Here is a 26455-nt window from a genome sequence, read left to right as displayed (position 1 = left end):
TACAATTTTGATAAGTTTCTTGTTTATGTTTTTTTTCCTCTCTGGTGATTTGATCTTTACATGATTGTTCTTTGCTATGACCCAGCATTTTTGACAAAAGATAAGAAATGCTTGAAGCTGTTAGTGGATTTGTTTACAGAGTTGCATTTAGAGAATCTTCCATCTCATATTTGTGTACCAATTTGCAGGCACTTAAATCAGGGCAACTGCCAGCGGAACTAAAGATAGTTGATGATGATGGTGCTTCAAATATGTCAAGTGGTGCAGAAGCAGTACCAATGGGCAGCAGCAAAGAGGATGTGGTCATGATGGAAGAGCCTGCAGATAAATCACCTCAAAATGACTCTTCTGCCATGGATCAGGTTGGCTACTTGCTCATGAGGAAATGATTGTTGACACTTCATCGCTGTTGCTGCCCTCATAACATTCTCGAGAAATTCTAAGTGTCCTCGGAAATTGCTTTGTATCATTGGATGCATGTTTTCAGTGGTTCTACCAATGAAGGTCTCTATTTGTTAGTTGTGGGGAATGGTGATCTTTGGAGGAGATTTGCTGCCAATGCTGAGATGTAAACCATGGATAGTGTAGAGAAACTCTAGGACCTAATCTTCAATTGATGGGCCTAGAATGAAGGTTACTATCAACAGAGAAAGACTAGTGGACAAAGACCATGTTAGAGTTCTCAAGTCCTTGTCTAACTTACACTGAGGCTGACAAGCGAGAGATGAAACACAGGGAAGACACATGGAAACATGTCTTCTAACAGATTCAAGAAAACATGGATGTTCAAGTAAAGACGATCAATTCCTAGTAGAGGTTTGACACCTTCATTTAAACTTCCATTTTTACCTACAGGCAGAAAAAAGGAGTCTGCCTTCGGTGATGACAGACCATGATGGGTCATGTTTGTTGGCTGCTAGGTTGGTCTCAATGCATAAGAATAGCTAAGGAATTAAATCTAGTTTTACTGTGCATTGGCTACTAAATTTTTCAACTAGATTAAAAATCTTGGAATGATAGGAATAATGCATGTGATAAAATCCGAGGAATGATTGGAGTAATGCACCTTAGTATAAGCTTCATGAAAAATCAAAGTGATGCATGGCGTCATAGGCATTACAAGTATGTCACTCTGGTCCTTATGCAAGGGTCAAGCTGTACACATATCCTAAGAAAATACACAGACTTCCATTTATTTTCTTTATTTTTTTGTAAGTCTTTTTTGCCATTTTTTAATTCAATTGTAATTGTTATACACGTGAACCCATATTTCAACACCATTGACTGCTAAATTATAGATTTTTTGAAGATTTGCCTTAAGGCTAAACATTCTCTGAGTCTTGGGTTTAGGTGATTCTAGGTTGAACAAATTGTAATTCTTGCTCACCTATTTACTGCAATCAGGGGAATAACATGATTTGGAAGGGGAGGCAGCATGTATGTGCATGTGGGGTTGGGTGTTTATTATGGATGGTAGACAACAAGGTCAAGGACATTGTTGTCACAATTAATTGATCATGGCAACAACTTACAACTCTTTAATTTGTTTGTTGACAGACTTTTGAGTATCCATGTGCAAATAATTTTCCATGAGGCAGAGCTGTTGGTTATATAGCTTGGCTGGACCAGTCCTAGGAGCTTAATCATGTGGGAATACGGGGGTTTGGTATGATTGTGGTATATGGGTATTCCACAAATCTGTGAGAGTGTGCAGTGGAAGAGGAATGTGAACATGGAGAGAAGGGAAGAGAAAGATTGCAAGGAAAGAAGAGAATGGAAGAAGAAAATCTGCATGAATCTGAATGGAAGCTGAATATAAAAGGTGGACTGATCAGTTCCTTGCACACAGTCCAAGGTGTTGGTGAGGGCACCAAATTGGCTGGTGTCAAATAGCAGCATTGGAAGATGAAGAAAAGTCTTGAATGTTAAGAGTGTGTTGGAAATGTGAAAAATATAATGACAAGCAATTGGAGGAGCACCTATAAATAACTAAACACCCTAAAAACTGGCCAATTGTTGCCAAATGGTATGGACTGTGTTCACACTGGTCGGTATGAGGCGATCCAGCTTTAGTAAGGCTGAATCTTGTGGCACCTATCTCCTTGAGTTGCTCTTTGTCCTCCAAAAGAAGCAGAGCTAGCTCTTCCCATAGAACCTTGAAGGTAGGCAAACAAGTATAGCAAACATCATACTTGGAAGGTGGCAACTAAGGAAAATCATTGCCATGTCCTTGTGAAGAAATGCTCTAAACGTAGAAAACACAAAACCAATCATACGACAAAGCACAAATTGATGCCTCAGTCGTGGAAGCTACCACTGTCTTTTGCTCACGGCTAGCCTAAGAGATGGGTGTTGTATCGAAGGTGTAGAGGTAGCTGCCATGGAAATGTTGGGTGTGAGGATTTTTTGTCCAGTTAGAATTAGTGTACCCTTGCAAGGATAAACCATGACTATAAGTTAGTCCATAATTTTAGATATACCTTAATTATCTTAACACATGAAGAGAAGCAATCCAATGAGATGACGTCCCTCCCAATGATCGCCTTCTTCGTCCAAGGATCAAACAAATGGAAGACTTTCGCTTCTGAAGAATAGTCCACAAATATCAAGAGATCAGCTTGAGGGGTGAGCTATCCTATCTTGTCATCCGAAGTGTATGTATAAGTATGACTAGCGAAGACTCCTAAGTGAGAAACAACAGGCCAAGAGCAAAAAATGCATCGTAGAGAGTTTTTTAGGGTCTGTTGCAATCAAACATTGGTTATGGATGTACATTGAAGTGTTAATAGCCTTAACTCAAAGGCGCTTAGGAAGCTCTGCTAGGAACAACATAGAGCGTACCATATTCATGACTGTCTGGTTCCCATGTTCTATGACTTCTGTCTATGTAGAGGAGTTCGTAGAGGTGAGTTGGGGTGCAATGCCATGCTCGTGTAGAAACTTAGAAAACTTGTGGAAGGTAAACTCACTACTAGAATCACTCCTCATAGTATTTGCACGACGATTGGTTTGATTATGTACTAGTAGCACCTAAGCATTGAAATAAGTGAAGGCATCTTACTTATTCTTAAGGAAGTACATCCACATGTACATAGAGAAATCATCCACTATAAAAAAAAAGTATAGCGAGCCATTCAAGGTGCTAGTGAATGTGGGACCACAAAGATCTATATGAATGAGCATAAGGGGCTCCTCAGTACGGGTGGTAGACTACTGAGGAATGTATGATGTTGCTTATCTAGTTGACATGCTTGACAGACCTCTGAAGATAGTTTTAGGCATAAAAGGCCCTCAACCATCGCTTGATACGACAACTCATAAAGAGATCCATAGCCAAGATGTCCTAAGCGAAAATGCGAAAGATGCTCAAAGTTCATAGGCTCCTATGTGGTGGCTAAGGCTTGGAAGCGATGAAACTCTGAATTATCGGTAGTCAGCTCGGTAAGAAAATGGGTCATGTGGTAAAGGCCATAAGGTTGTACCTTACTACAAGTAATCATTAAACTAGTATGAGTCGAGGACTCGACTGTGGTGGTTGTGAAGAAAAATCACTTGCTTCAACCAACAAAGCTGTTGAACGGACAATAAGTTCACTCGAAACTAGGGGACATGATAGACATCATCGAGTGAAGCAAGATTCTGAACTTGGTTAGTGGGAAAATTGATGTGACCTTGAGCGTGAATCTTGATCAAGGAGTTATTTCCTACATGGACTCTCTTGGTTTCAAGGGCTCGGAAAATGAAAATATCCTTTATAGAAGTCATGTGATGGGTAGCTCCACTGTCCATAAGCCAAACCAATGTTGATATGCTCGGCTGTGATGGGTGGGCCTCTGTAGTCACCTCGTTGGGAGGCCTCTTGTAGATGTAAACGAGACTTGCATTTGATGTCTCTAAGGAGATGTCGGCCTTTGTAGACCAGTCAGAGTTAAGTAGTTCACCAATTGTGATGGTTGAGCGGTGGCAATGTGGATCTGGCCTTACCATTGCCCGTGCTTGGGGTTGCCACCACCCTGCTTCACCTGTTGGAGATTATGCAATTATGGTGCAGGGGTTTGATTCTTGGATTTTGGTTGTATACCTCTTGACTTAGATCTTTTCATAATGTTGACAATACTTGTTATTCTAAGGTACATTCTGTCATCCTGGTTTAAGACTCTCTTGCCTTAAATTGATACTCGTCGTTATAATGGCCAACCTTTTGACAATGTTGACAATACTTATTCTTCTTAGGTACATTCTGTCATCCAAGTTTAAGAGCAGATTGGGTGGTTTCTTGGGATTTACTAGCCTTGTTTTAATTTGGATTTTGATTTGAGTTTTGTTTACCCTGATGTTAAACAAAGCTTGTAGGTATGAATTATCTCAAAGAGATTCTCTTTCCAAGCATTTTCTACTAGCTCTAAAGCTTTCTTATTCGAATGGTGCAACCAGGACCTTCCATCTCACATCTCAATAGATACCAAGAGAGACCATTATCCAAGGAATGTGTAGTCCCGATGAGCTTTGTCAATACCGAAAGTATATTTTAACTTCACACCATCTTTATAAAGAATATAAGCACTCCTAGAGACAACTTAATCAAATGTAGAAGACTTACATCTTGCTTAACTTTGCAAAGAGAACTCCCTAAATCAAATTCATGATAGCTAGCAAGAGCTTTATTTTCTCGTCAGACCATTCTCTCCTTTGGTCTTTGAACTAGCTTTGGTGCTTCTTTGTTAGTTTTTGCCTTCTTCTTTGGTGACTCCTTATCCTTCTTGGGATTGGCTTTACAATCTATGGCCTTGAGAGGTTTGTTAGAGATCATAGCCTGTTTGGTGGGCAGGCAGCTGTACAGTCGGACCAGCAGCAGTCGGACTGTGCAGTCGGACTGCCACGTGGCAGTCCGACTGTCTGCAGCCGACTTATTCAGGCTGCGCCCTATTTTCTGGCGCCCCAGTTCATGGCAGTTTTCGACTATTTATAGTCGACGTTTCCAGCAGTCTGGTCACTCTTCTCTGTCGCAGATTACAGACCGGTGCCGTGCAGATTTCTGTCTCTGTTCACAGATTTCAGACAGCAGACAGTGCAGACTGCAGCAGACTTCGAGGTGGACAGCAGGTCGCATCGTCGAGGTGGAGACACGCAGTCCAGCGCACTGCGCCTGTGTATATCTTTGTATTCAGCATTCTTTATACAGCAGATCTTCATCGTCCACTGTCTCTTTCTCTCCCTTCTCTCTCTGCGTTCTCTCTCTCTCAGTCCTACGCTTCCGCACCGCTGCACTCTGACATGGTATCAGAGCAGTGTTTGAGGGCTGACTGAGCGCAGAATCAACCTGAAGAGGAGTTTCCATCGCGACACAAATTTGCGTTTTTTGCGTTTAAGGGCAGACAGGAGGGCTGCGCCTTGGAACAAGGCTGAAACGAGTGTGGGCGCACAGGAAAGGAGTACAGGTGGTGGATTTGCTGCTGTTTACTGCTGTTTGACGCGGAGGAAGTTTGAGTTTTCAACCTAAAAGTGCAGGTTTTGCTTTTTCATCGCCTCCGGCGGGTGAAGAAGGTTCAGGACGCAGAAGAGCCTTAGCAGGCTGAGACTACCCAGTCAGAGGGGGCTGCTTTTGCGTTTGAGAAGGCATTGCAGGTGAAGATGTCTACAGAGATGGACTTGGAGTTCCAGGCGATTATGGACCGGAAGGTGCCTGTCTTACCGGCTCTTCCTACAGATCAGAAGCTCGACGGCGACAATTACCGCATTTGGCGCGTTATGATGTTGGCCATCCTTGAGTCCTATGATTTGGCGGAGTTGGTACAGGAGGATATTGACCGGCCTTCGGTAAGAGATGAGTCCAAACTCTCTTCCGATGCTCGTGCGGAGTTGGCCAGGGCCCAGTCTCATTGGGACAAACTGAATGCCAGGATTCGATCCTTTCTCTTTCTATCATGCACTACAGCCGTGATCGCTCACATCGAGCACTTGACGGTGGCTCGTGAGATATGGCTGGAGCTTGATCAAATGTACAATCGGATGACCCTGATGAAGAGGGTTTCTTTGGAGGTACAGATGCGGACCTTGTCCGTCAATAAGTCTTCTTCGCTAAGGGAACACATTAACAAGCTAAGGCAGCTACAGATGCAGGTTCAGAATGCGGGGAAGCCGATTTCCTCCGAAGACATGGCGATTACACTATTGTCCCAGTTGCCGCCACGATTCGGTACATTTTACTCTGCCCTTATTGCTTCAGGGCGAGAGTCTACTCTTCGCTGGGAAGAGTTGGTTCCTATGGTCTTGGACCAAGAGGAACAGTTAAAGGGACAGAATGCTTCCAAGACGGAGGCGTTGACAGGTCAAGCCTCTTAGAAGAAGGGGAAGGACCAAAAGAAGAAGAAGGGGGATAACAAGTCCAAGAAGGACAAGGACAAAGACTCCACATGTCATATTTGTGGAAAGACTGGCCATTGGAAGAAGGATTGCCCTGACAAAGACACGAAGGACACCAAGAAGAAGGATACCAAGGATTCTGGAGCGGTGGCTGCACCCTCATCAGCTGCATTTCTACATCTAGTTGTCATTGAGGACGCTTCACCGAATGCTTCTGATGCTGCGATGACGGCTCCCCAAGGTCGAGAGTGGATTGTTGATAGTGGTGCCTCACGGCACATGACTCCTTCATCAGATGATGTTGCCCAGCTGCGACCTTCGCGTGGGCAGGTTCTCATTGGGGACAGCTCTTCAGTTTCTATTGCAGGTCGGGGTAAGATGCAGCTTATTCCGGATGGACGAGGTGGCACCCATACCTCAGAGGTTTTGCATGTACCAGGATTAGGGTACCATCTCCTTTCAGTTCATAAGATTTGCTCCCTTGGTCTTTTGGTGGAGTTTGACAGTTCTACTGTGCGCGTCCTTGATCGTGAATCGAGGAAGGTTCTATCATCTGGATATGAGGAGAACGGCATTTACAAACTGAAGTCTTCCACTGCCCTCTCTACTCTTCTTCTTACCTCACAGTCACAGTCTGAGTTATGGCATGCTCGGTTTGGTCACCTGAACTATGACTATCTTCAGAGGGCGTCACGTGGACAGCTTGTTCGAGGGTTGCCAGATATAGTGGTGAGCCAGCAGCCATGTGTCTCCTGCATACGGGGGAAGCAGCATAGGGATGCCATTCCCCACACAGCTTCGCGGCGGTCTACTTCACCGATGGAGCTCGTATCTACGGATCTATGTGGCCCTATGAGGAATGAGTCCCTTCGTGGGAGCTCGTACTTCATGCTGATCGTGGATGACTACAGCAGGATGACATGGGCCTATTTTTTGGCACTAAAGTCAGAAGCTTTCTCGCACTTCAAGGATTGGCTTCTCTTTGAGGAGAACCGATCAGGCCGGAAGTTGAAGACCTTGCGATCCGACAAGGGAGGTGAATTTGTGTCTAATGAATTTGCTCGGTTTTGTGCAGATAGAGGAATTCACCAGGAGTTTGCCAATACCAATACTCCTCAAGAAAATGGTATTCTTGAACGGAAGAACCGCAGTGTGATCGAGATGGCGCGCACCATAATGGAGCACCGACAGACCCCTCAGGTTCTGTGGGCCGAGGCTGTGGCTACTGCAGTCCACATTCTTAATCGATCCCCTACTTCGGCCGTGGACGGGATGACTCCATTTGAGGCTTATTTTGGGACAAAGCCAGATGTTTCTTACTTTCGAGTCTTTGGGTGTGATGCCTATGTTCACATTCCCAAGGCTCACCGTGATAAATTTGAAGCGGCTTCCCGAAAACAGGTATTTGTTGGCTACAGTTCCCAGTCCCAAGGCTACCGACTGTATGATCCCGTCAAGCGGGATGTATATACTAGCCGTGATGTGCGGTTTGTGGAGGTTCCGGCTACTTCAACGGGTGAAGAGCATCCCGTTCTTGGAGATCCCGGGGAGAGTTGGGCTCCTTCTACAGTTCCACTGGAGCCCGTGCCTTTTGATTATGATTCTGTTTCTGGCACAGAGTCTACTGTTCCACCGGACCCTTCTGAGGAGTTACCCCCGGTGGATATTCCAGAGTCTTCTGCTGATGGCGAACGACGAGGGGAGGTTCGGCCTCCTCCTCGCTGGGCCCGTGACACACTCCGTGATTCAGGGATCGAGGGGGTTCCTGAGGAGTGGGGACCGCAGGATGGTCCGCGGCGGTCACGGAGGCACTAGGCGCATTCTTCGGCGCTTGCTTGCTCCAATTATTGTTTGATGTCCCGTGTTATGCAGGATCGAGAGCCCACCTCCGTGAAGGAGGCTTTACAGTCCGTCCCATGGAAGAAAGCTATGGAAGCTGAGTTGGAGGCTATTGAGAGGAATGGCACTTGGTCACTTGTGCCACGCCCCCCGAAGAAGAAGGTGATTGGAGTCAAGTGGGTCTTCAAGACCAAATATCTCAGTGATGGTACTTTGGATAAGCACAAGGCTCGCCTTGTTGCTAAGGGTTTTGCCCAGCGCCCAGGGATTGACTGTCATGACACCTTTGCCCCCACAGCTCGTATGGCAACCATTAGAGCTGTTCTTGCTTTGGCTGGCCATAGGAGATGGCCTGTTTATCAGTTGGATGTGAAGTCGGCCTTCCTGAATGGTGATTTGAAGGAGGAGATCTACGTTGAGCAGCCTCCTGGCTTTGGTTCTTCAGATGGGAAAGTCTACAGGTTGAAGAAGGCCCTGTATGGCCTCAAGCAGGCCCCGCGAGCTTGGAACGAGAAGATTGATTCGTTCCTCTAGTCTCAGTTGGGATATCGGCGGTCCAAGGCCGATCCGCAACTGTATGTTCACACTTCCGAGGATGGTTGTGTGCTGTTTGTATTATATGTTGATGATTTGATTGTCACAGGTGATGATGCACGGCAGGTCCAGGAGACAAAGTCAGCTTTACATCGGACATTCGAGATGACGGATTTGGGGCTACTCCATTTCTTTTTAGGCCATGAGATTTATCAGTCTCAGAGGGGGATCTTTCTCTCCCAACAGAGATATGTACAGGAGCTCTTGGTGTCTTTTGAGATGGAAGATTGTCGGGCCCTCTCTACTCCTATGGATCCGAACTGGAAGGCCTCTTCCCATTCAGCTTCTCCTTTGGCGGATGCGTCCCGCTATCGACAGTTGATAGGGTCCTTGATTTGGCTTCTCAACACCAGGGTTGATCTATGTTTTGCTGTTGGGCTCTTGGCAGGGTTCATGCGTGAACCTAAGACGGTGCATTGGCAGGCTGCTCAGAGGATACTTCGGTATCTAAGGGGGACGTCTGATTTGGGGATTCATTACCCCGCAGGGACAGATGGGTCAGATCTTGTACTTGCAGGTTGGAGCGACTCGAATTGGGCCGGTGACGTGGACCACAGGCGGTCTACAACAGGTTACTGCTTTACTTTGGGTGCAGGTGTTATTTCATGGAGTAGCAAGAAGCAGCCCACGGTAGCCCTTTCGTCTACTGAGGCGGAGTATCGGGCCGCGTCTTCCACCACATGCGAGGTTGTGTGGCTTCGGAGATTGTTGGAGGAGCTTGGGTGCCCCCAGACTCGTCCTACATTGCTGCGATGTGACAATGAGAGTTGCATTGCCTTGGCGAGGAATCCTGTTTTTCATGCCCGGACGAAGCACATTGAGATTCAGTACCACTTCATCCGAGAAAAGCTTCTGGATGAGACCATCACTGTGGAGTATTGCAAGACGGAGGACAATCTTGCGGATTTGTTTACGAAGGCGCTTCCTCAGGCTCTACTTCGGCAACATTCCAGATCCCTCAGGCTTCTGCCCTTTCCAGGCTCTGAGAGGGGGTGTTAGAGATCATAGCCTGTTTGGTGGGCAGGCAGCTGTACAGTCGGACCAGCAGCAGTCGGACTGTGCAGTCGGACTGCCACGTGGCAGTCCGACTGTCTGCAGCCGACTTTTTCAGGCTGCGCCCTATTTTCTGGCGCCCCATAGTCGACGTTTCCAGCAGTCTGGTCACTCTTCTCTGTCGCAGATTACAGACCGGTGCCGTGCAGATTTCTGTCTCTGTTCACAGATTTCAGACAGCAGACAGTGCAGACTGCAGCAGACTTCGAGGTGGACAGCAGGTCGCATCGTTGAGGTGGAGACACGCAGTCCAGCGCACTGCGCCTGTGTATATCTTTGTATTCAGCATTCTTTATACAGCAGATCTTCATCGTCCACTGTCTCTTTCTCTCCCTTCTCTCTCTGCGTTCTCTCTCTCTCAGTCCTACGCTTCCGCACCGCTGCACTCTGACAAGGTTTTCCTTCCATATTGGGATTAAGGACTTGCGTCGCCTTATCATCTTGCTTGGGATTTCCCTCGATAGGTTTTTCCTTGGCTTTCTTGACTTCTTTACCCTTTTAACCTCTCGTAATAACCCGTAGATTAGAAGCTTCAGTGCCACTAACGCTGACAGCTTCTATAAGGCTAACTCCAATGCCACTAGGTAGCTCCTCAGCCATTAAATTAATTTTTCAAAATTAATTAATTCTGAAAATTAATTTCAGCCCTTTTGACCTTGCCCAAAATTAAACATGCCCATCTCTAATGGAATTGGCTAGGCCATTTGCAACTTGGAGTGGTTCCCAACCTCTGTTGACCCTTAGACTAGCATTAATTAATTAATTAATGCTAGTCCCTAGTGTCACCATTGACACTTAATGGCCAAACAATTGTCCTAGGGTCCATCCTAGCACCAACTGACCACCAAAACCCAGTTGGCATAACTTAACACAACTTTTGCCTTTAACACCCACTGCATCCTCGAGGTCCTTGGCCCATTCCCATGAAATAACTGCCATGTGCATCACATATGCAAAACAACCTTGCACATTCGATTAATAACTTAATCAAATGTTACTAGCAAGATTAAAGCATCTCAAAATTTCACGTCCTCGTGAGACTTATCAAATGTTACTAGCAAGATTAAAGCGTCTCAAAATTTCATGTCCTTGTGACACAGACCTCTTATGAGAGTATCAAACAAAACATCAAAGCAAGGGAGCAAATAGCAAACTTGCTTATCACAGTATGCATATCTATCCTTCATGTTGGGAATCCTTCATGCATGCAGAGGCACACACACAACCATACATAGCCAACCCGCTCTCAGTGGTATTTAGACGGAGTATTATACGACTTTGAACTCAATGACACACTTTATTGATCGAGACAAGTGCATGGAGTGGACATGCAAGAGAGACGAGGTTATGCAAGCTGTGTGGACTACAGAGTGTAGAATCAGAGGAGCACATGATTATGACATGCCCAACATATGCACACATATGGGTTGACTTTGATATCCCTTTACGGGGGCCACTTTACCACTTTCTGACCACTACTCCTATATCAAAGATAGGGGCTCTCATCATCCGCATGTTATGCTTTCGAGAGAACCATGTTGCATATATCGTTCTTTCACCGTAGCTACCCTTTCCTACCATGGGAGAGGAGAATCATTGTATATTTGGAAAGGTCCCACGGGTCATAATTTGGACTTTCGTGGATGATAATAAACTACTCTACTCTACTCTATCGGGGACGTCTTATGAAATTGATTAGACAACCACATATAACACAACAATTGACATTGAAACTCATGAAATGTAAATATTTGAGGATCTGAAATCATGTGCTGTATAAAATGGAAATATTTTGTTGGTAGCTTGTTAAGTAACAGGGTGTTAAGGGAGCACTAGGCTGTGCTCGAGAGACTAGACTAGATGCGAGATTTTTTACAAGAATTTTGATTACAAGATAATCCCATGTAGTGGCACAAGGTACAATAATGACTTAACAGGATATGGAAAATCCCACAACTTGGGACCGTAGATATAGACAATAGGACTTGATAGGATATGACGGATCCTACAACCCTGGATCGTAGGTATGGATACAAGATATCATAATTACAAGATCTCTCTCGATGGGGATTTTTCCAAGACGTTTCAAGAGCTCTGGTATCAATGGCAAAGGGTATCGACTCTTGACTGTTATCTTGTTGAGTTCTCGATAATCCACACACATTCGAAATGACTTGTCTTTCTTCTTCACAAACATAATTGGGGCTCCAGCAAGAGACTTTGAGTGCCTAATGAATCCCTTGGCTAAGTTCTCATCAATGTTCTTGCGTAGTTCAGCTAGTTCATCAGGAGAGCTTGTAGATGGGTTCAAAAGTGGTTGAGCCCCCTCATGGAGTTCTATAGCATGATCATATGGTCTGTGTTTGGGCAAGAGATCTGCATTCTGTTTTCCTTAGACATCTTGGAATTCTTAATACCAGCTTGCACGGACATCCTCACTTTCTTGCTCGAGGATGGCTGTAGCAACTCTTGGGGTTCTTGTCCTCTAATTTGGAAAATTTAGGTGATGTGTCTAGGTTTTCCACAATATAGACATAGATGATTCTCTCTTTGTCTTTGCTTTTCTTATGGGGTTAAGAGTTGGAATTGGTATTATCTATTTGCATCGGTTCGGGCTTGGTTTCTTCTATGATGAATCCCACCTTGGAAGCATCATTTGGATACCTATCTTGTTGCATGCGGATATAGAGCTTTACTTGTTGCAAAAATCCCCTGAACTTCAAATAGTCACCATTGAACTCCTTTGGCATGCTCATCTTGGGTTCTCTTGTTGGGGGTTGATAAATACCCAAAATCATCTAATCACTTCCTTTGTTGTTCTGCAAGTCTCGGATCTGATCTTGCATCTCTTGAAGCACAGGGCCTAGATGCATAGAGTGTTCTATTTGAAGTTCCGCTTGTTGTTCATTCAAGTCTTGAATTTGTTGTTGGAGGTTTTTGAAGGGAGGTCAGGATTCTTTTAAGGGTTGCCTCCATGGTGCTCAACAAGACTAGAAAGTAGTCTTGACGATCTGTTACGAGAGCACTAGACTGTTCTCGAGAGACTAGACTAGATGCAAGATTTATTACAAGAATTTTGATTATAAGATAATTTCACATAGGGACACAAGGTACAATGATAATTTAACAGGATACGAAAAATCCCACAACTCGCGACCATAGGTATGGATAACAGGACTTGATAGGATATGAAGGATCCCACAACTCGGGATTGTAGGTATGGATACAAGATATTAGATACAAGATCTGTCTCGACGGGGATAAACAAGATACAAGACGGTACTAGACAAGAACTTGTACAAGGAGATCGAAGCTTCTTTTCACGCTAACCTATGACAGCCTTTGGGATGTATTGAATAAGACCTTCTTCATCAATAGGTGGCAGCTCATCAATTATATCAACTGCATCACCATAGAAAGGCTTGAGTTGACTAACACGAAAGACATTGTGAATCTTTGTGGAAGAAGGGAGCTCCAATCTGTATGCCAAGTCTCCAATGCACTTTAGGATCCGGTAGGGGCCATAAAATCTGTGAGCAAGCTTGTTACCTAAAACTGAAACTCGAAGTTATTTACTTGGAGGTCTCAACTCCTTGAGCTTCCAAGACTGGTATTGGCAAGTTTGAGGAGCTCTATGGTAGCCCCTCTTTTTATAGGTGTTGGAGGGCGGCTAAAGATCTTCTAGAATATTCCATGATGACATCATCGATGATGCATACGATGACATGGCATATCTTCTAGAAGGTTCTATGATGACATGTCAAGGGTAGGTTCACATGGTTGGCTTGAGAATGTCTTGTTAAGGGTTTGTTCTCATGGGGTGTGGATTCATATGATATGAGTAAGAATTAATCTGCATACTTGATCATGGCATGTTCGTGACACAGGGTAATGTGATCGTCAAAGGATTTAGCAGCCCCAATGGTTGAGAACTCAACGAGAAGATGTCGATACTTAGCCAACTTGTCTTTTAAGTCATCCTTATCGGTGATTTTAAAGTGTTAGAGCTCATGATCCAAATTGATGTGGCGAGTCCTATCCCGAGCTGCATAGTGGTCAGTCAAGTGTGCCCAATGCTCGGATGCTAAGTTGAAATGTTGAAGCTGAGAGTGAAACGTAGGCAATAAGCCTTGTATAAGCTTGGCAAAGAAGAGGTGTTATATGAGCAGATGATCTCATCTGTAATATAACAAGTGTGGGATCAGGTTGGGGTTCCAACTCTTGCTTTGAATCCCGTAGGTTTTGAGAGTCTAAGGCATGCCTCATCAAGTTTGACCAAGTGTAGTTTGACTCATTGAAATGAGTATTGTCATTAAAAGCATGCTTATTGGATGAGGAGCTAGAACCATGAGGTGTCTCTGAAGATGGATAGGTGAGGGAGTGTGGAGGATAAGATGGCGGTGGATAAGAAGGAGGGGCTAATTGTGGATAGGCAAAAATACTTTATTGATGTCCAATGAGTTCTGATTGATGCGGAGATATCAAAACAGACATAGATTCATATGATACTGTAAGTGGAGGTGGAGGGATTGGATCATGATAGCCTTGTCCAAATGTCGGTCAAGGCACAACATGATGATCAGATGGTCCACTAGGTAATGCCATAGAGGCAAACTATGGTATCAAACGATCCACAGTTGAGTATGTTTGGGATGCACTCCCAGAGTGATAGCTCGAAATTGTATGTGTGGGAGGTTAAGCCTCCATCACAAGTACACCACTTGAAAACGGATATGTAGAGGTCTTAAAGGCTGGGCCTAAATGTGCAGAGCCACCATCACTTGAAGGAAAAAGAAGGGACGAAATACTTACACAAGTTCTTCTTTCATCTTCTTACCTAGTTTTGAGTTAATGAAGAAATATCTGTCTTCCTTATTACTAAAAAATGAAAGGTTATTTTGAAGAGTCCCTTCTTAATGAGCATCTCTTAATCCAACAAAAAATATAGAAACTGTTGGCATACAATCTGACATAATAGGGTTTGCACTTGGCATTGGAGAAAAAAAGTACTGTGGAAGTGGAGTGTAATCCGAGCCAGCTTTCACTTGGAGATGGCCAGTTTGTAGTGGAGATTGCAAAGGTCGTACAAGATCATTAGTTCTGTGCATCGAATTTAAAGGAGAGAACTTAGTCTTACCTTTAACCTCTTGTTGAGCCCTATGCATAAGGATGAGATCATACTTAGCCACATAAATTTGATATGGTGTGTGGATTCCATGATAGTCCTTTGCCCATGCCAAATCGAGCAGTAGCAAGCTGGGAGACCCACTTCTGATTGTTTCTGTCCAGGTTTGGTTGTGGAGACTCGAGTAGTGGTGTGAATGCATTTGAAGTCATCTGTCCCTTTTGTTGTTTTTTCTTTTATAGATGAGCTTTCCGATCAAAGGTCAAGGTTTCTTAGAGAGTATCTAGCTTTGATACCATGTGAAGAAGTGCTCTAAATGTAAAAAACACAAAACCAATCGTATGACAGAGCATAAATTATTAGGGTTAGGGTAATTTAGAGATAGCGAACACCATGAATAATGAAGTGAATGACTATTGAATATACAATGCTTATGCAACAAACACACTATCCAGTGAATATTGAACCTCAAACTCCGCAAAGGCTAATGATCTTGTACAACCTCTAGAAACAGTTGACTGTGCAAGAAATGTAGGCAACAACTAGAGGAGAGAGACTTTGCAAACACAAATTTTTGATGATGGCGGTTGTGTTTGACTGATGGGGATAGGTCCAACTAATTACATCCGCAGTAAACGCAAGGTTATGATAGTAGGCAATAGCTCCAGGTTTCCAAGCGACAGCTGAGCTCCACTTGTTTGATGATTTTGATGAGTCAAATGCGGAGATCATTCAATCTTTCTTCAATAGGTAGTCTCATCTCTGAAGTTGTCATGAAGAGTGATGCAAAGATCACACATCAAAGCTCCGATCCTAAAGATTGGAGCGTGCTCGTCCCCCTGCTTCTCTAAAAACCTTTAACAAGACTTGTACTGCAAGTCCTCGTGTGGGCATAATGGCACCGTTTGTGCGGGTGCTTGTTCTTCCTTTGCTTCTACAAAGTGAAGTGTATACTTGATACATTCAAATTGTGGGCATTTGTTACTACCCCAATTCCTCGTCCAGTGGAGGATCCCACCACATTGGATCTACGATGGACCAAGCTGCCCTTTAGGATTAGCTAAACTCTAGAGCTCCATCCTTTCTCTTTGTGAGTCTACAGGACTTTGTCCTTATGCATGTGTGCACACTTCAAACTGCAATGTAGACACAAGGAAGTTGTAGATGCCTTGACACTTCATGGAAGGTCAAAACAAGGTAGAAAATCTGTGTTTTCACAAGGTAACCACGAAACATTTCACGCTCCAAACTTCACACACCTAAAACGTTGCATGTCACCCTAGAACATTTCACCTTTGGGAAAGTTTCTAAGTGAAACGCCAAGTGAAATGGTTTGATTACTACATATGGGATAATTTTTTTTTATAAACAATGAGTTGTAACTTACACATTTATACCATGCAGATCCTTTCATGTCAACAAATGATGTCTATTGTGTATATAATTTGTCCAAACATTCTCAAAAAAGCAAGAAAAAAAAAATTCATTAAGAAATTTGTTTTAGTTGGCTGTTTCAGTGAGGATGTTTTGTATTTTAGTGAAATATTTGTGGCATTTTGCGTTTCAATGTCGGCGAAATACGTGTCTCGGTTACTATGGTTCTTCACGAGGCAGATTTGCTCTAAACAACAAGATAAGTGTGATATTCTCTTCTCATATCCTTGGAGTCCTCACTTTTGGCTTTGATACCATGTGAGAGTGTGCAATAGAAGAGAAACATGAATATCGAGTCTTTGCATGTATCCCAAGGTGTCAACGAGGACTCGGGATCAAGTTGATGAAAAATGGCAATATTGCAAGATGGAGAAAAATCTTGAATGTCTAAGTGTACTGGAGACTTGTAGAAGATAATTAGAGGAATAGCAATAAATAGCTAGACTTTCAAAAAATTGGCAGACTATTGCTAGATGATGTAATAAATCTTGGTGGACCAAAATTAAACAATGCAAGAAATGTAGTCGCCTTAAAATAATATGATTGCCTTAGATTGGCGGATGTAAATGTAGTTTGAACTATTGAAAAAGAAATGCACATTTTGGAAACTAACTAGCCCAAGGGAATGTGAGAGTATGCAACGGAAAAAGAAACACGAACACAGAGACAAAGAAACAAAGAGAGATTGCAAGAAAATAAGAAAGAAATCTGCACTAAACAAGGAAAGAATGCTGAATATAGGAGGATTGATCCTTGCACAACCTATAGCGTTAGTGAGGCATAATACCTTGAAATGACGTTTCGGGGGCCCCAAAATGGAATGACTGTTTCGGACCAAAATGGAAACAACAAAACATTGTTGTTGCACCTTGCAGCGGATGGGCAAACCGGTTTTCAGTTTTGCTCTAGTCTACTGTGCAACTGCCAACTGTCTCCTCCTCTTGCTGAAGCGCATTAGCTCCTACAGCTTTGAATTTCTCCTCCTCCTCGTTTCTTCCTTTTTTTCTTCTTCTTCTTCTCCCTTCCCATCCTCCTTTTAGGTTCTTCTCCTTTCTTTTTTTTTTCTAAGTTTTTCTTATTCTTACACCCTCCTCTTTTATTTTTTCCCCTTTTCCTCCTACTACTCCTCTTTCTTCAATTTTCTTTTACTCTTATTCTTACACCCTCCTCTTTTATTTTTTTCCCTTTTCCTCCTACTACTCCTCTTTCTTCAATTTTCTTTTACTTCTTAACTTCTTTGCGAATTCCTATTTCTCATTACCTTATCATGGGGCCACATCTGTTTTGGAGGCACGTTAATCCAATTAAGGGATATAAGGGTCCTCGGAGTTGGATAAGGAGATAGTCCATGGATCCTTAAAATCCGGACCAATCATGACTCATGGACTCTAGAGATTAGACTCATGATACCTCAGGAGTCGAGAGTCAATTTAGCATTGCAGTTGTTAGTTACCAGTCACCAATGGTATTACACATGTCACATGCACATAATGGTATCATGATTGTTCATTGATGTTGATAGTTATTATTTAGTAGTTACTCGTGCTCAGTGCTTATTGATTATTCACATCATATACTTATATGTATCTTGGTTTTACCATTCCTGGTATCAATCTTTAGATGGTTCATTGGTCATAAATTATAATATATTTTGTGCTTAAAGTTTTGAAAATTGTGTCTTAACTATGTTAAATTGTCTTAATTATTGAGTATTTACTTGTGACACGTGTAATGAATCACGATTTCGATCATATGACATAAAGACTCAAAGCTTTGTATAAAATTTAAATACATGTTAAATTGTCTTAATTATTGAGTGTTTACTTGTGACACGTATAATGAATCACGATTTCGATCATATGACATAAAGACTCAAAGCTTTGTATAAAATTTAAATACATGTCGTAGGATTGATATATTTACATATCCATGTAATAGCATATTTATTTTAGTGTACAATTCGAAACACTGCTTTTCTGTTTCCAAAATTCGACTGAAACTCCGAAACTTCGGCTTTTCCCATTTCCAAAACTCCCCCGTACTATGCAGTCAAGGCACCAAATCAAGCCGATAATAAGAGAAACATTGGAGATGGAGGAAGATGACGAAGTCAGAGTGTGTACCTATCAAGGAAGAAGCAAGATGTTGGAGAATATGTTCGCCAAGTGGAAGGAGTGCCAAATATTTAGGTACAACTATAAAAGAATGGCCAATTGCAATCTTGGACCAAAGTCTGACCAACTAGCATTTAATGTTGGTAAAAATGCCAGACGGGCTCAGAAAAATCCCGAAAAGAGTGGACAATGTCCAACATAGATGCAAATTGACATATGCAAAAAGTGCTCGAGAAATACACACAAAATCTCGAGTGAACGAGAAAATGCACTGAAAGGTAATAAACCGAGTGCTTTAGAATGAGCTACCTTCTTTGTCAAAACAAGTGACAAATAGGTTAGAGCTTCTAAAGTCCTTGTTTGACTCAGATTGAGGTTCACAGGTAGGAGATGACAATACATGACAATCATGGTTGCTAACATCTTCTCTCAGATCCTTGAAGTGATAAAAGGCCAAGAAAGAAACGGATCTTGGGATGGCAAGAGGAATGTCAATGTTAATGAACTTGGTCGATATAGACTGTTGATGAAGAAGTTTCTCACGATCTTGGAAAACCCTATTTGAAGCACTAGGGGCTACGAAATCCAAGGCCGCATTACCAAGATTGTTCCTCTTTGAAAGGGATGGGGGCACGAGGGAACCAATGGAGGAGAGGGTGGGGGACATGAACAAATATGTGAAAAAGATGGTGCACAAGCCAGAACTCGTGTAGCAATAGACAACTATCTTGAAGGACCGAGCATAAGACAAGTGTAACAGAGCGTGTAAAGCCTACTTTCTTGTCTTCTTGTCGTGATAGCAATCCTTGTAGAAAAATCCTCAATATAAATTGCTTGCTTGGTGAAGACAATCCGAGTACCAAGCCTAGTAAGTCGAGAAAGTGAGAGGATTGGAAAGCCCAAGTTCAGAACATAATTGACTTGCGAAAGCGAGCTTGACATGCGGTCGGGAAACAAAGTCAAAGTTTCAATACCACAAATAGGCACCGAAACAATGTCATCAACAGGGACAGAACCCTTAAAAGTGTATAGATCTTGCAACAAATCACCTTGTGGAGTCATATGACTAGAAGCTTCACTATCAACTAGCCAAGGTCTCTCAGAAGACGAGGCAATCACTGAAGGAGACTTCTCCAAGTCAACAATATGAACGAACACTGACTCATGGGTAATTGTTGGAGTAGAGGTAGAAGGCTTGAATGTTGTAGCTCCATCCTTCGCTCTCGGACAAAGGTGAGGGTATATGGATGAGTTTCCTTTTCACAATATGGGCAATTAGGCTTCTCTGAGTCAAAGTTAGAGCTTGAAAAACTCTCCTGTCATTGAGCCTTTGACTTGCTTTTTTCTTTTTCCATTTTTTGAAATTGCAACAAACACTTTGGTGGTGGTGGATCCACTAGCAACCTCTTTGGCATGCTTGCCATGCTTGAAAGCAAGCGCGACAAGCTGCTTCTATAGAAGCTTCTCATGGATCTTGGATGTAAGAAGGTTATTGTAGAAGACATTAAACCGGGCAGATGGCAGTTGAGTCAAAGGAATCATGGCCATATCCTTTGAAGAGATCATCTTGCCAAGGGACTCAAGCTTATCTCTTATATCCTCCAACTTGTTGATATGATCTTCAAGGAAGAAGAATCATCAACAATGAGCATCCGTAATTTCTTTTGGAGATAATCCGGTGGACAAATGCCTTTTGATGGTACAAAGAACCAAGCTTTGTCCATAATTCTATCGCTTTTCACAACCTATACACATGTACTAGGACAGAATCCTGTAAGCTCATAAAGAGGAAAGATCAGGCTCTAGAGTTGAGCTGATCTCGTAAGGCCATACGATCCATTGATGATCCAACAGTGGGATCCACCTCTAGACAGGGAATAGGGTGGGTAACAAACTCCCAAAGATCGAAGGTATCAAGGATATGCTCTACCTTACACAACCAAAGTGAGTAGTTTGAACCATCAAGCTGGTCTTCTTTGAGCAAAGAAGGGAGTACAAGCACCTGGATAGAGGGTGTCGTGAGTGGCATATAGAGACCAGCCAAATAGGCCTTTTGTGAAGCATGGAGAGAACGGGGAGGAGAGCGTTCTCGAACAAACAGGCTAGGTGACCTACATTCTTCATGATCCGCGTGATAGTCTTCACAATATTCTCGCCGCGGTTTGGAGAAGTGATGAGAAAGCTCTCATTTGTATCATCAAAGCCATGAAACTGGCTGTAAGACATCTTCATAATCCTAGAAGACACCCACAAGAAATCTGTGTTTTGGGTGTAGATAGCCCTCAATTTGGAGGAAACAGCTATAAGATTACAAGCAAGTCGATGTAGAGGGTTTGCCTAGGGAGATAGATTGTCACTTGCCCAAGGACTTTGCTTTTTTAATAGAAAATTATCACCTGACTAAGGAAGCCAGTCGCCTCTAGTAGGAGAGGGAATGGGCAGCAAAACGGGCACGTGGCACAAGAAGAGCTGATGCCCCCAAGCAAAAAGCTGTGGCAAGGCCGCCTGGCAATCTAGGGTGGTTTCCGGTAGAAATCAGCTCTCTCTTAGGTGATGATACCATGTGAGAGTGCGCAATGGAAGAAGGAACACGAACACAAAGGATTAGATAGCAGAGACTTCAAGAAAGAAGAAAGAAATCTGAAGGAAAGAATGCTGAATATAGTAAGGGATTGATTAGTCCTTGCACGTGGCCCATATCATCAGTGAGGGCATTAAATTAGGTTGATGATGACAATAGCACTAGAGATGGAGGAAGACAACGGAGTTGGAGTGTGCACTTACCAAGGTAGGAGGAAGATGTGGGAGAATGTATCTGCCGAGTGGGAGGAGTACCAAATATGTAGGTACAACCATGAAAAATTGGCTGATTGCAATTTGGAGCCAAAATATGGCCAATCAGCATTTGATGCTGGTCTGGCCAGCATTAAATGTTGGTAAGAATGTTAAACGAGCTCAAAAAAATCTAAAAAACAATGGATAATGTTCATTAGGTGAGGTAGATTGACGCATGCAAAACTTCTCGGGAAATGCACACAAAATCTCGACTTGAGGAGAAAATGCATTTGAAAGGCAATAAACTGAGTGCTCTAGAATGAGCTGCCTTCTCTGTCAAAACAAGTGATAGACAAGTCAGAGCTTTTGGAGTCCTCGTTTGTGAGGCTCATAGGTAGGAGATGATAAGACATGATTGCTGATAGGGAACACATCTAAAACTGATGAAAACAAAATTGCATGCTGTAAAGAGAGTCGCCTCCTTTGTCAAAACACATGATAGATGGAGCGTTAGAGCTGTTAATATCCCCGTGTCACTCAAAGGCTCACAAGGAGGAGATAACTGTGCAAATCACACGATTGCTAACAATATTCACCATCACATCATCATTGCCATTACTTGAGATTGGTGATGGTGAGTATGTGGTTGTTTGAATGTGTATCTTGGCACAACGAATGTATAGAGAGAGATGGATGTGATCTTTCATCTCTCTCCTCTCTCGTTGTTTACTTGTTCACTGTGAGTGACGCATGTTGTTGAATCCTAACCTAATAGTAGTATTAGAGCTGTCATGAGAACATGTATTTTTGAAACCTCACTTAATATATGGATTAATTTTTAATCGGATGATTAAGGAAATGTTGCACATGTGAGGTGCAACTGGGGTTGGAGTAAATTTATGAGCCTGGGACCCAAGAAAATCATGGGATGTCAAAGGCAAAGGCTGCTATAAGTTATGTTGCACAGGTATTTGGTGGTATCTGGTGTCAATTGTTGGCCTAGATCATTCATTTGGCCATAAGTGTCAGTTAGTGACACTAGAGATGTGGCATTTAATGGTACCTAACACGGATCTAATGGTCAAAGATGGCATAAAGAGACTTGGAAGTGGAAGATGCCTAGCCAATTTAATTATTGGCCAGTCAGATTATTTTTCTAGGCACAAAAATAATTATTAGATTAATTTTCAGTAATTAAAGGCTGAAAATTAATATTTAATGATGGATAATGTTGAAAAAAACCATTTGGGAAGGTCACCACTTAGCAAACTTGCCCATACAAGCTGGTAAAAGGTTGAAGAAGAGGAAAAACGAGATCATTCTTGTTGTAGCAAAGGTGAGAGAGCTGTGAGCAGCCATGGCCAGCCTATTTTCAGCCATTGTAGGTAGCCACGAGTGAGTTTTGAGGAGGCGATTGCAGTTTCGAACCCTCCATAGCTGGGTGATTGCATCCAAGTACAAGGTGATAGCTGATTTGGATGTCTTAGTTGCAGGCAACAACATTTAATGCTGTTGTGGCAAGGCAGCAGCTGCATTTGACTGATTTTCAGTTATTCTTCACGACAAAACTCTGAATTTTCTCTTTCTACAGCTTTCTCTCTCATCTCGTAGCCATTTCACAGCCTTGCTCCAAAGATCTTAGCATTTGGACCCTTGGAGGTTGAGAAATTGCAAATTTTGCTGTTGTAAACCCTAGTTTACATAAAAAATTAGGGTTTAGCAGCAGCTTTGGAAAGCGTGCTAGAAATTGGAAGCTCCAAGTCTTGGATTTTTCAAGGCTGAAGGTGAATTTCAGCTAAATTCAGATGGAGGACTAGTCAGCCATTGAATTTGGGGCATTTACATCGTCTATGAAGTGGGTGAAGGCCAATTAAGTGCCCGAATCAAGGGGCAAAATAGATTGAAGACTTGCTGGTCACTTTGGACAGCTAGGGAAGTTTGGATTGCGAAGGGGATTGGAGAATCCCATTGTAAATCAACTTCTTTTTTAATAAAGCTAAAGAAATACCGAAAGGGGTGCCAATTTTGGGGCCAATCAGGTGTGCATTGTCCAAGATTAGTAGGCAAATTTGTATTTTCAGATTTGCATTTATTGTTTGCTGCTGTAATTAAGTTGTAATCAAGGATTTACCACCCATCCACGGAAGGAAGGTTGGTTTCAAGAGCGATACCTTTTAGCTGCCATCTTGGTTGCGCACCCCCATAGCTGCCATTGAGCCTTGAGCTTGGTTGCTCTTCTTAACAACTTGCATTGACCAAATTTGATACCAAGCCACATGGCACTAATTATCCCATGTGGGCATATAGGATGGAGCACACCCTCATTGCTAACGAGTAGCTTCGGGGTTATATACGTGGTTTAGAAGTTAATCATGTAGGCCCGGCTACACAAAATGTCAGAGGTTTTTCTAGTGCATTCACAATCACCAGTGGATCTTTAGCTCTAGCTCCTCCTACACCTCCCACAACAAATGAGTTGAGATGGCATGGGCATGATGCCCAAGCTCATTCTTTGATTGCACTTTCGTGGAGAAGACATGTTATTTTGCACATTGAGTCATGCGCAATGGCCAAGGATGCTTGGAAGTTGGGATAAGCTTGCTTTGTTGTATTTGGTGTGCAATGAGGCTTGTGTAGCCTATTTGCATAAGCACTACACTCCGTTTACTTGCAAAAGGAGATGCTAATGCTTACAGATTTGATGTGTTGGTATCACTATTACTGCAAGAGAGCAATCAAGGCTGAATCGCTCCAATATAAGTATGGATAATCACACATTTGCAGCCAATCATTGAAACAAAGGGAAGTAGTGGCAGCCCTCAAACTCAAAGGGAAAAGACAAAACAACTTCTTCTATGGACTCCTCAAGCAACAAGGATGATGATGCTAAGAAAAAAGGGTGCAATCTTTGCAAGAAGAAGGGGCATGTTATTGAAGAATATAGAAAAAGGATGGCAAGTGAAAAGAAGAAACAATCGGGCATGAGTGTTACTAAAAATTTAGCAAATGCAAAGGATACAACCGTACATTCAGCAAGCTTGGACATTGGTCAGTCTTATACCTTTGCTGTGCGTTGTTCCTATAATCCTTCTTCACATGAGCATTTTGCTATTTGGAATGTAGCCATTATTCATAATGCTTTCTCATTTGTGGCAGTTTGTACTTCCGATCGTGATCGCAGGATGTCTTACTCCAGAAATATGCGGGGCCATTTTACAGGTTGTTGACTTTGGTGCAATGGATCTCACAGAAGGAGATTAAGACATCCTCTATTGAATCCGCGAGGCGGGGAGCAGTGGAGACGGTCTGTCTCTTTGAGAATTACATGCCCACCAGCATGCTCACGATACAAATCCACCTTTGTGTGCATCTTGTAGATGAAGTGGAGATTGCTAGACCTGTCAATACGCGATGGATGTTCTTCTTGGAGCGCTTCATGAAAACCTTGAAAGGCTTTGTGCAACAACGAGCTCGGCCAGAAGGTAGCATGGTTAAAGGTTGGTTGGTGTCTGAGGCGCTATTGCATATTTGTAACTTGTTTGTATCATATGCAAATGTACGAAAGGGGGGATCTGCTGTACCTGCAACAATGCTTCGTATGCAATTCGAGGCATTGGTCAGGTTTGCATCATTGCAAGTGGATGGGGAAACTATCATGCTTGAAAAGAACTTGTATGTGCCAGGCATAAAGAAAAATTTGCTTTCAGTTTCAGCCATTGCATGTGTTGGTTTTGTGGCTAAATTGATCATCTTAATTTGTATGAGTGGAGAGCATCAGAGGATGCATTACAGGTTGATGCCACCATTGTGGATGACATTGAGTTGTGGTATGCTCGATTTGGTCACCTTAATTATGGCAGTTTGCTTCGCGTAAAAAGAAAAAATATAGTGCTTGATCTCCTTTGTCGAAAGCACTTGCACACAATGTATTTGTAAGTTGTGTACTTAACAAAGTGCATTGTGCTTTGTTTCCGAAGGGTGGTTCTATGTGTGCCCCACTGCCCGGGGCCCCTGCTGCCCAACACACACACACACACACACACACACACACACACACAAAATCTATATTTATGTAATCCTATTGCTCTGATGCACATTTTTATGCAACTTGCTTAGTTGGTTACTTGGACAGCTTGGAAGAAAGGCCCAAATATGAAGATATGCCCAGTGGTTTCAATTGAGGCTTTTTGCTGTTAATTAGTGTGCAGAACCTTGTCAATTGAATTGCTCTTTCTGATAAGTGTCAGCTCTCAATATGCAACATTGTGTACTAAGGATTTTTCTTGCATTTGCAGGGGTGAAATTGGGCTGTTTGAGGTGCTGGAAACAGTGATTCCTATTCAGTTTGTAGTGACGAGGGCACTTGACAATTCAGTCATTGTCTCCAGACTCTAATAGCTGCAATTTTGAAAAAGTCCAAGCTGTATTGTTGACCTTAGTGTTTTTGAGTAATGTGGCAGAATGGTTTCAATAATCATTAGCTGCATGACCAGGAAAAATATTGAATACATACTTCATCTTGTACTCACTATTCCTTGTATGTGATAGGTGGACTTTTCATAATCACTGCTACATAGTGAGGGAAGATGCCAACTGTCCCAATGGGCTCACACACAGATGGTCTCTGATAGCTTCTTTGTGCAGTTACCTGGTGGTCACATTTAGAATAGAACTTTTATGCAATGAAGAAAGGAATTTGATACTATCGCATCAATTCATTAGAACAGGCATTTGGTTAATTCACATGTTGCTGCAATGCGTAAATGTATTTCTGTGTGTGAAGGAAAAGGAGGTTCAACCTTAACCTGCTGTATTTGCTGCATTTTGAAGTTTTCACAACATATGGCAGGGTTACTGCGAAATATTTTAGTCCTGGGACGTTCCATTGAAGCCCAACATGTCTCAATGTTGGGATAACCTAGTGAATGGCCAAGTGAAACAGCTAATTTTGCAGATATCTCTATATCTGTTGAGAAGAAAACCACCACATTAGTTGAGAATAAATAATTCTTTGGAGACATTAAACTTTTGAGCGTTTGCAAAGGGGTGAAATGGTTCAAGGTTCAAATTCTGGTAAACAAGATGTCACATGAACCTCAAACCACAGCTGTGCTTGGACTATCCCGGCCTCACCAAAGATTATGCAAACATCTCAAAA

At 42.7% G+C, this 26455-nt stretch overlaps 1 protein-coding gene across 2 annotated transcripts in view; it reads left to right on the top strand.

Annotated features, from left to right (window-relative positions):
- Positions 1 to 25825, top strand: part of U2A' (U2 small nuclear ribonucleoprotein A) — a 57928-nt gene extending 32103 nt beyond the window's left edge. For both annotated transcript variants that reach the window (XM_087678535.1, XM_087678536.1), the window contains exons 7-8: positions 189 to 362; positions 25593 to 25825. In XM_087678535.1, the coding sequence (XP_087534661.1) occupies positions 189 to 362; positions 25593 to 25598 (180 nt within the window). In that variant the 3' untranslated portion in view covers positions 25599 to 25825. The remainder of the gene's footprint in view (positions 1 to 188; positions 363 to 25592) is intronic.
- Positions 25826 to 26455: the final 630 nt, after the last annotated feature.

The sequence above is a fragment of the Lygodium microphyllum genome, chromosome 5 (genome assembly GCF_053477565.2).
Source record: "Lygodium microphyllum isolate KBCC chromosome 5, Lygodium_microphyllum_v1.1.10, whole genome shotgun sequence".
NCBI lineage: Eukaryota > Viridiplantae > Streptophyta > Polypodiopsida > Schizaeales > Lygodiaceae > Lygodium > Lygodium microphyllum.
Note: the sequence above shows the minus strand (reverse complement) of the source record. Positions and strands in the feature narration are given on the sequence as shown.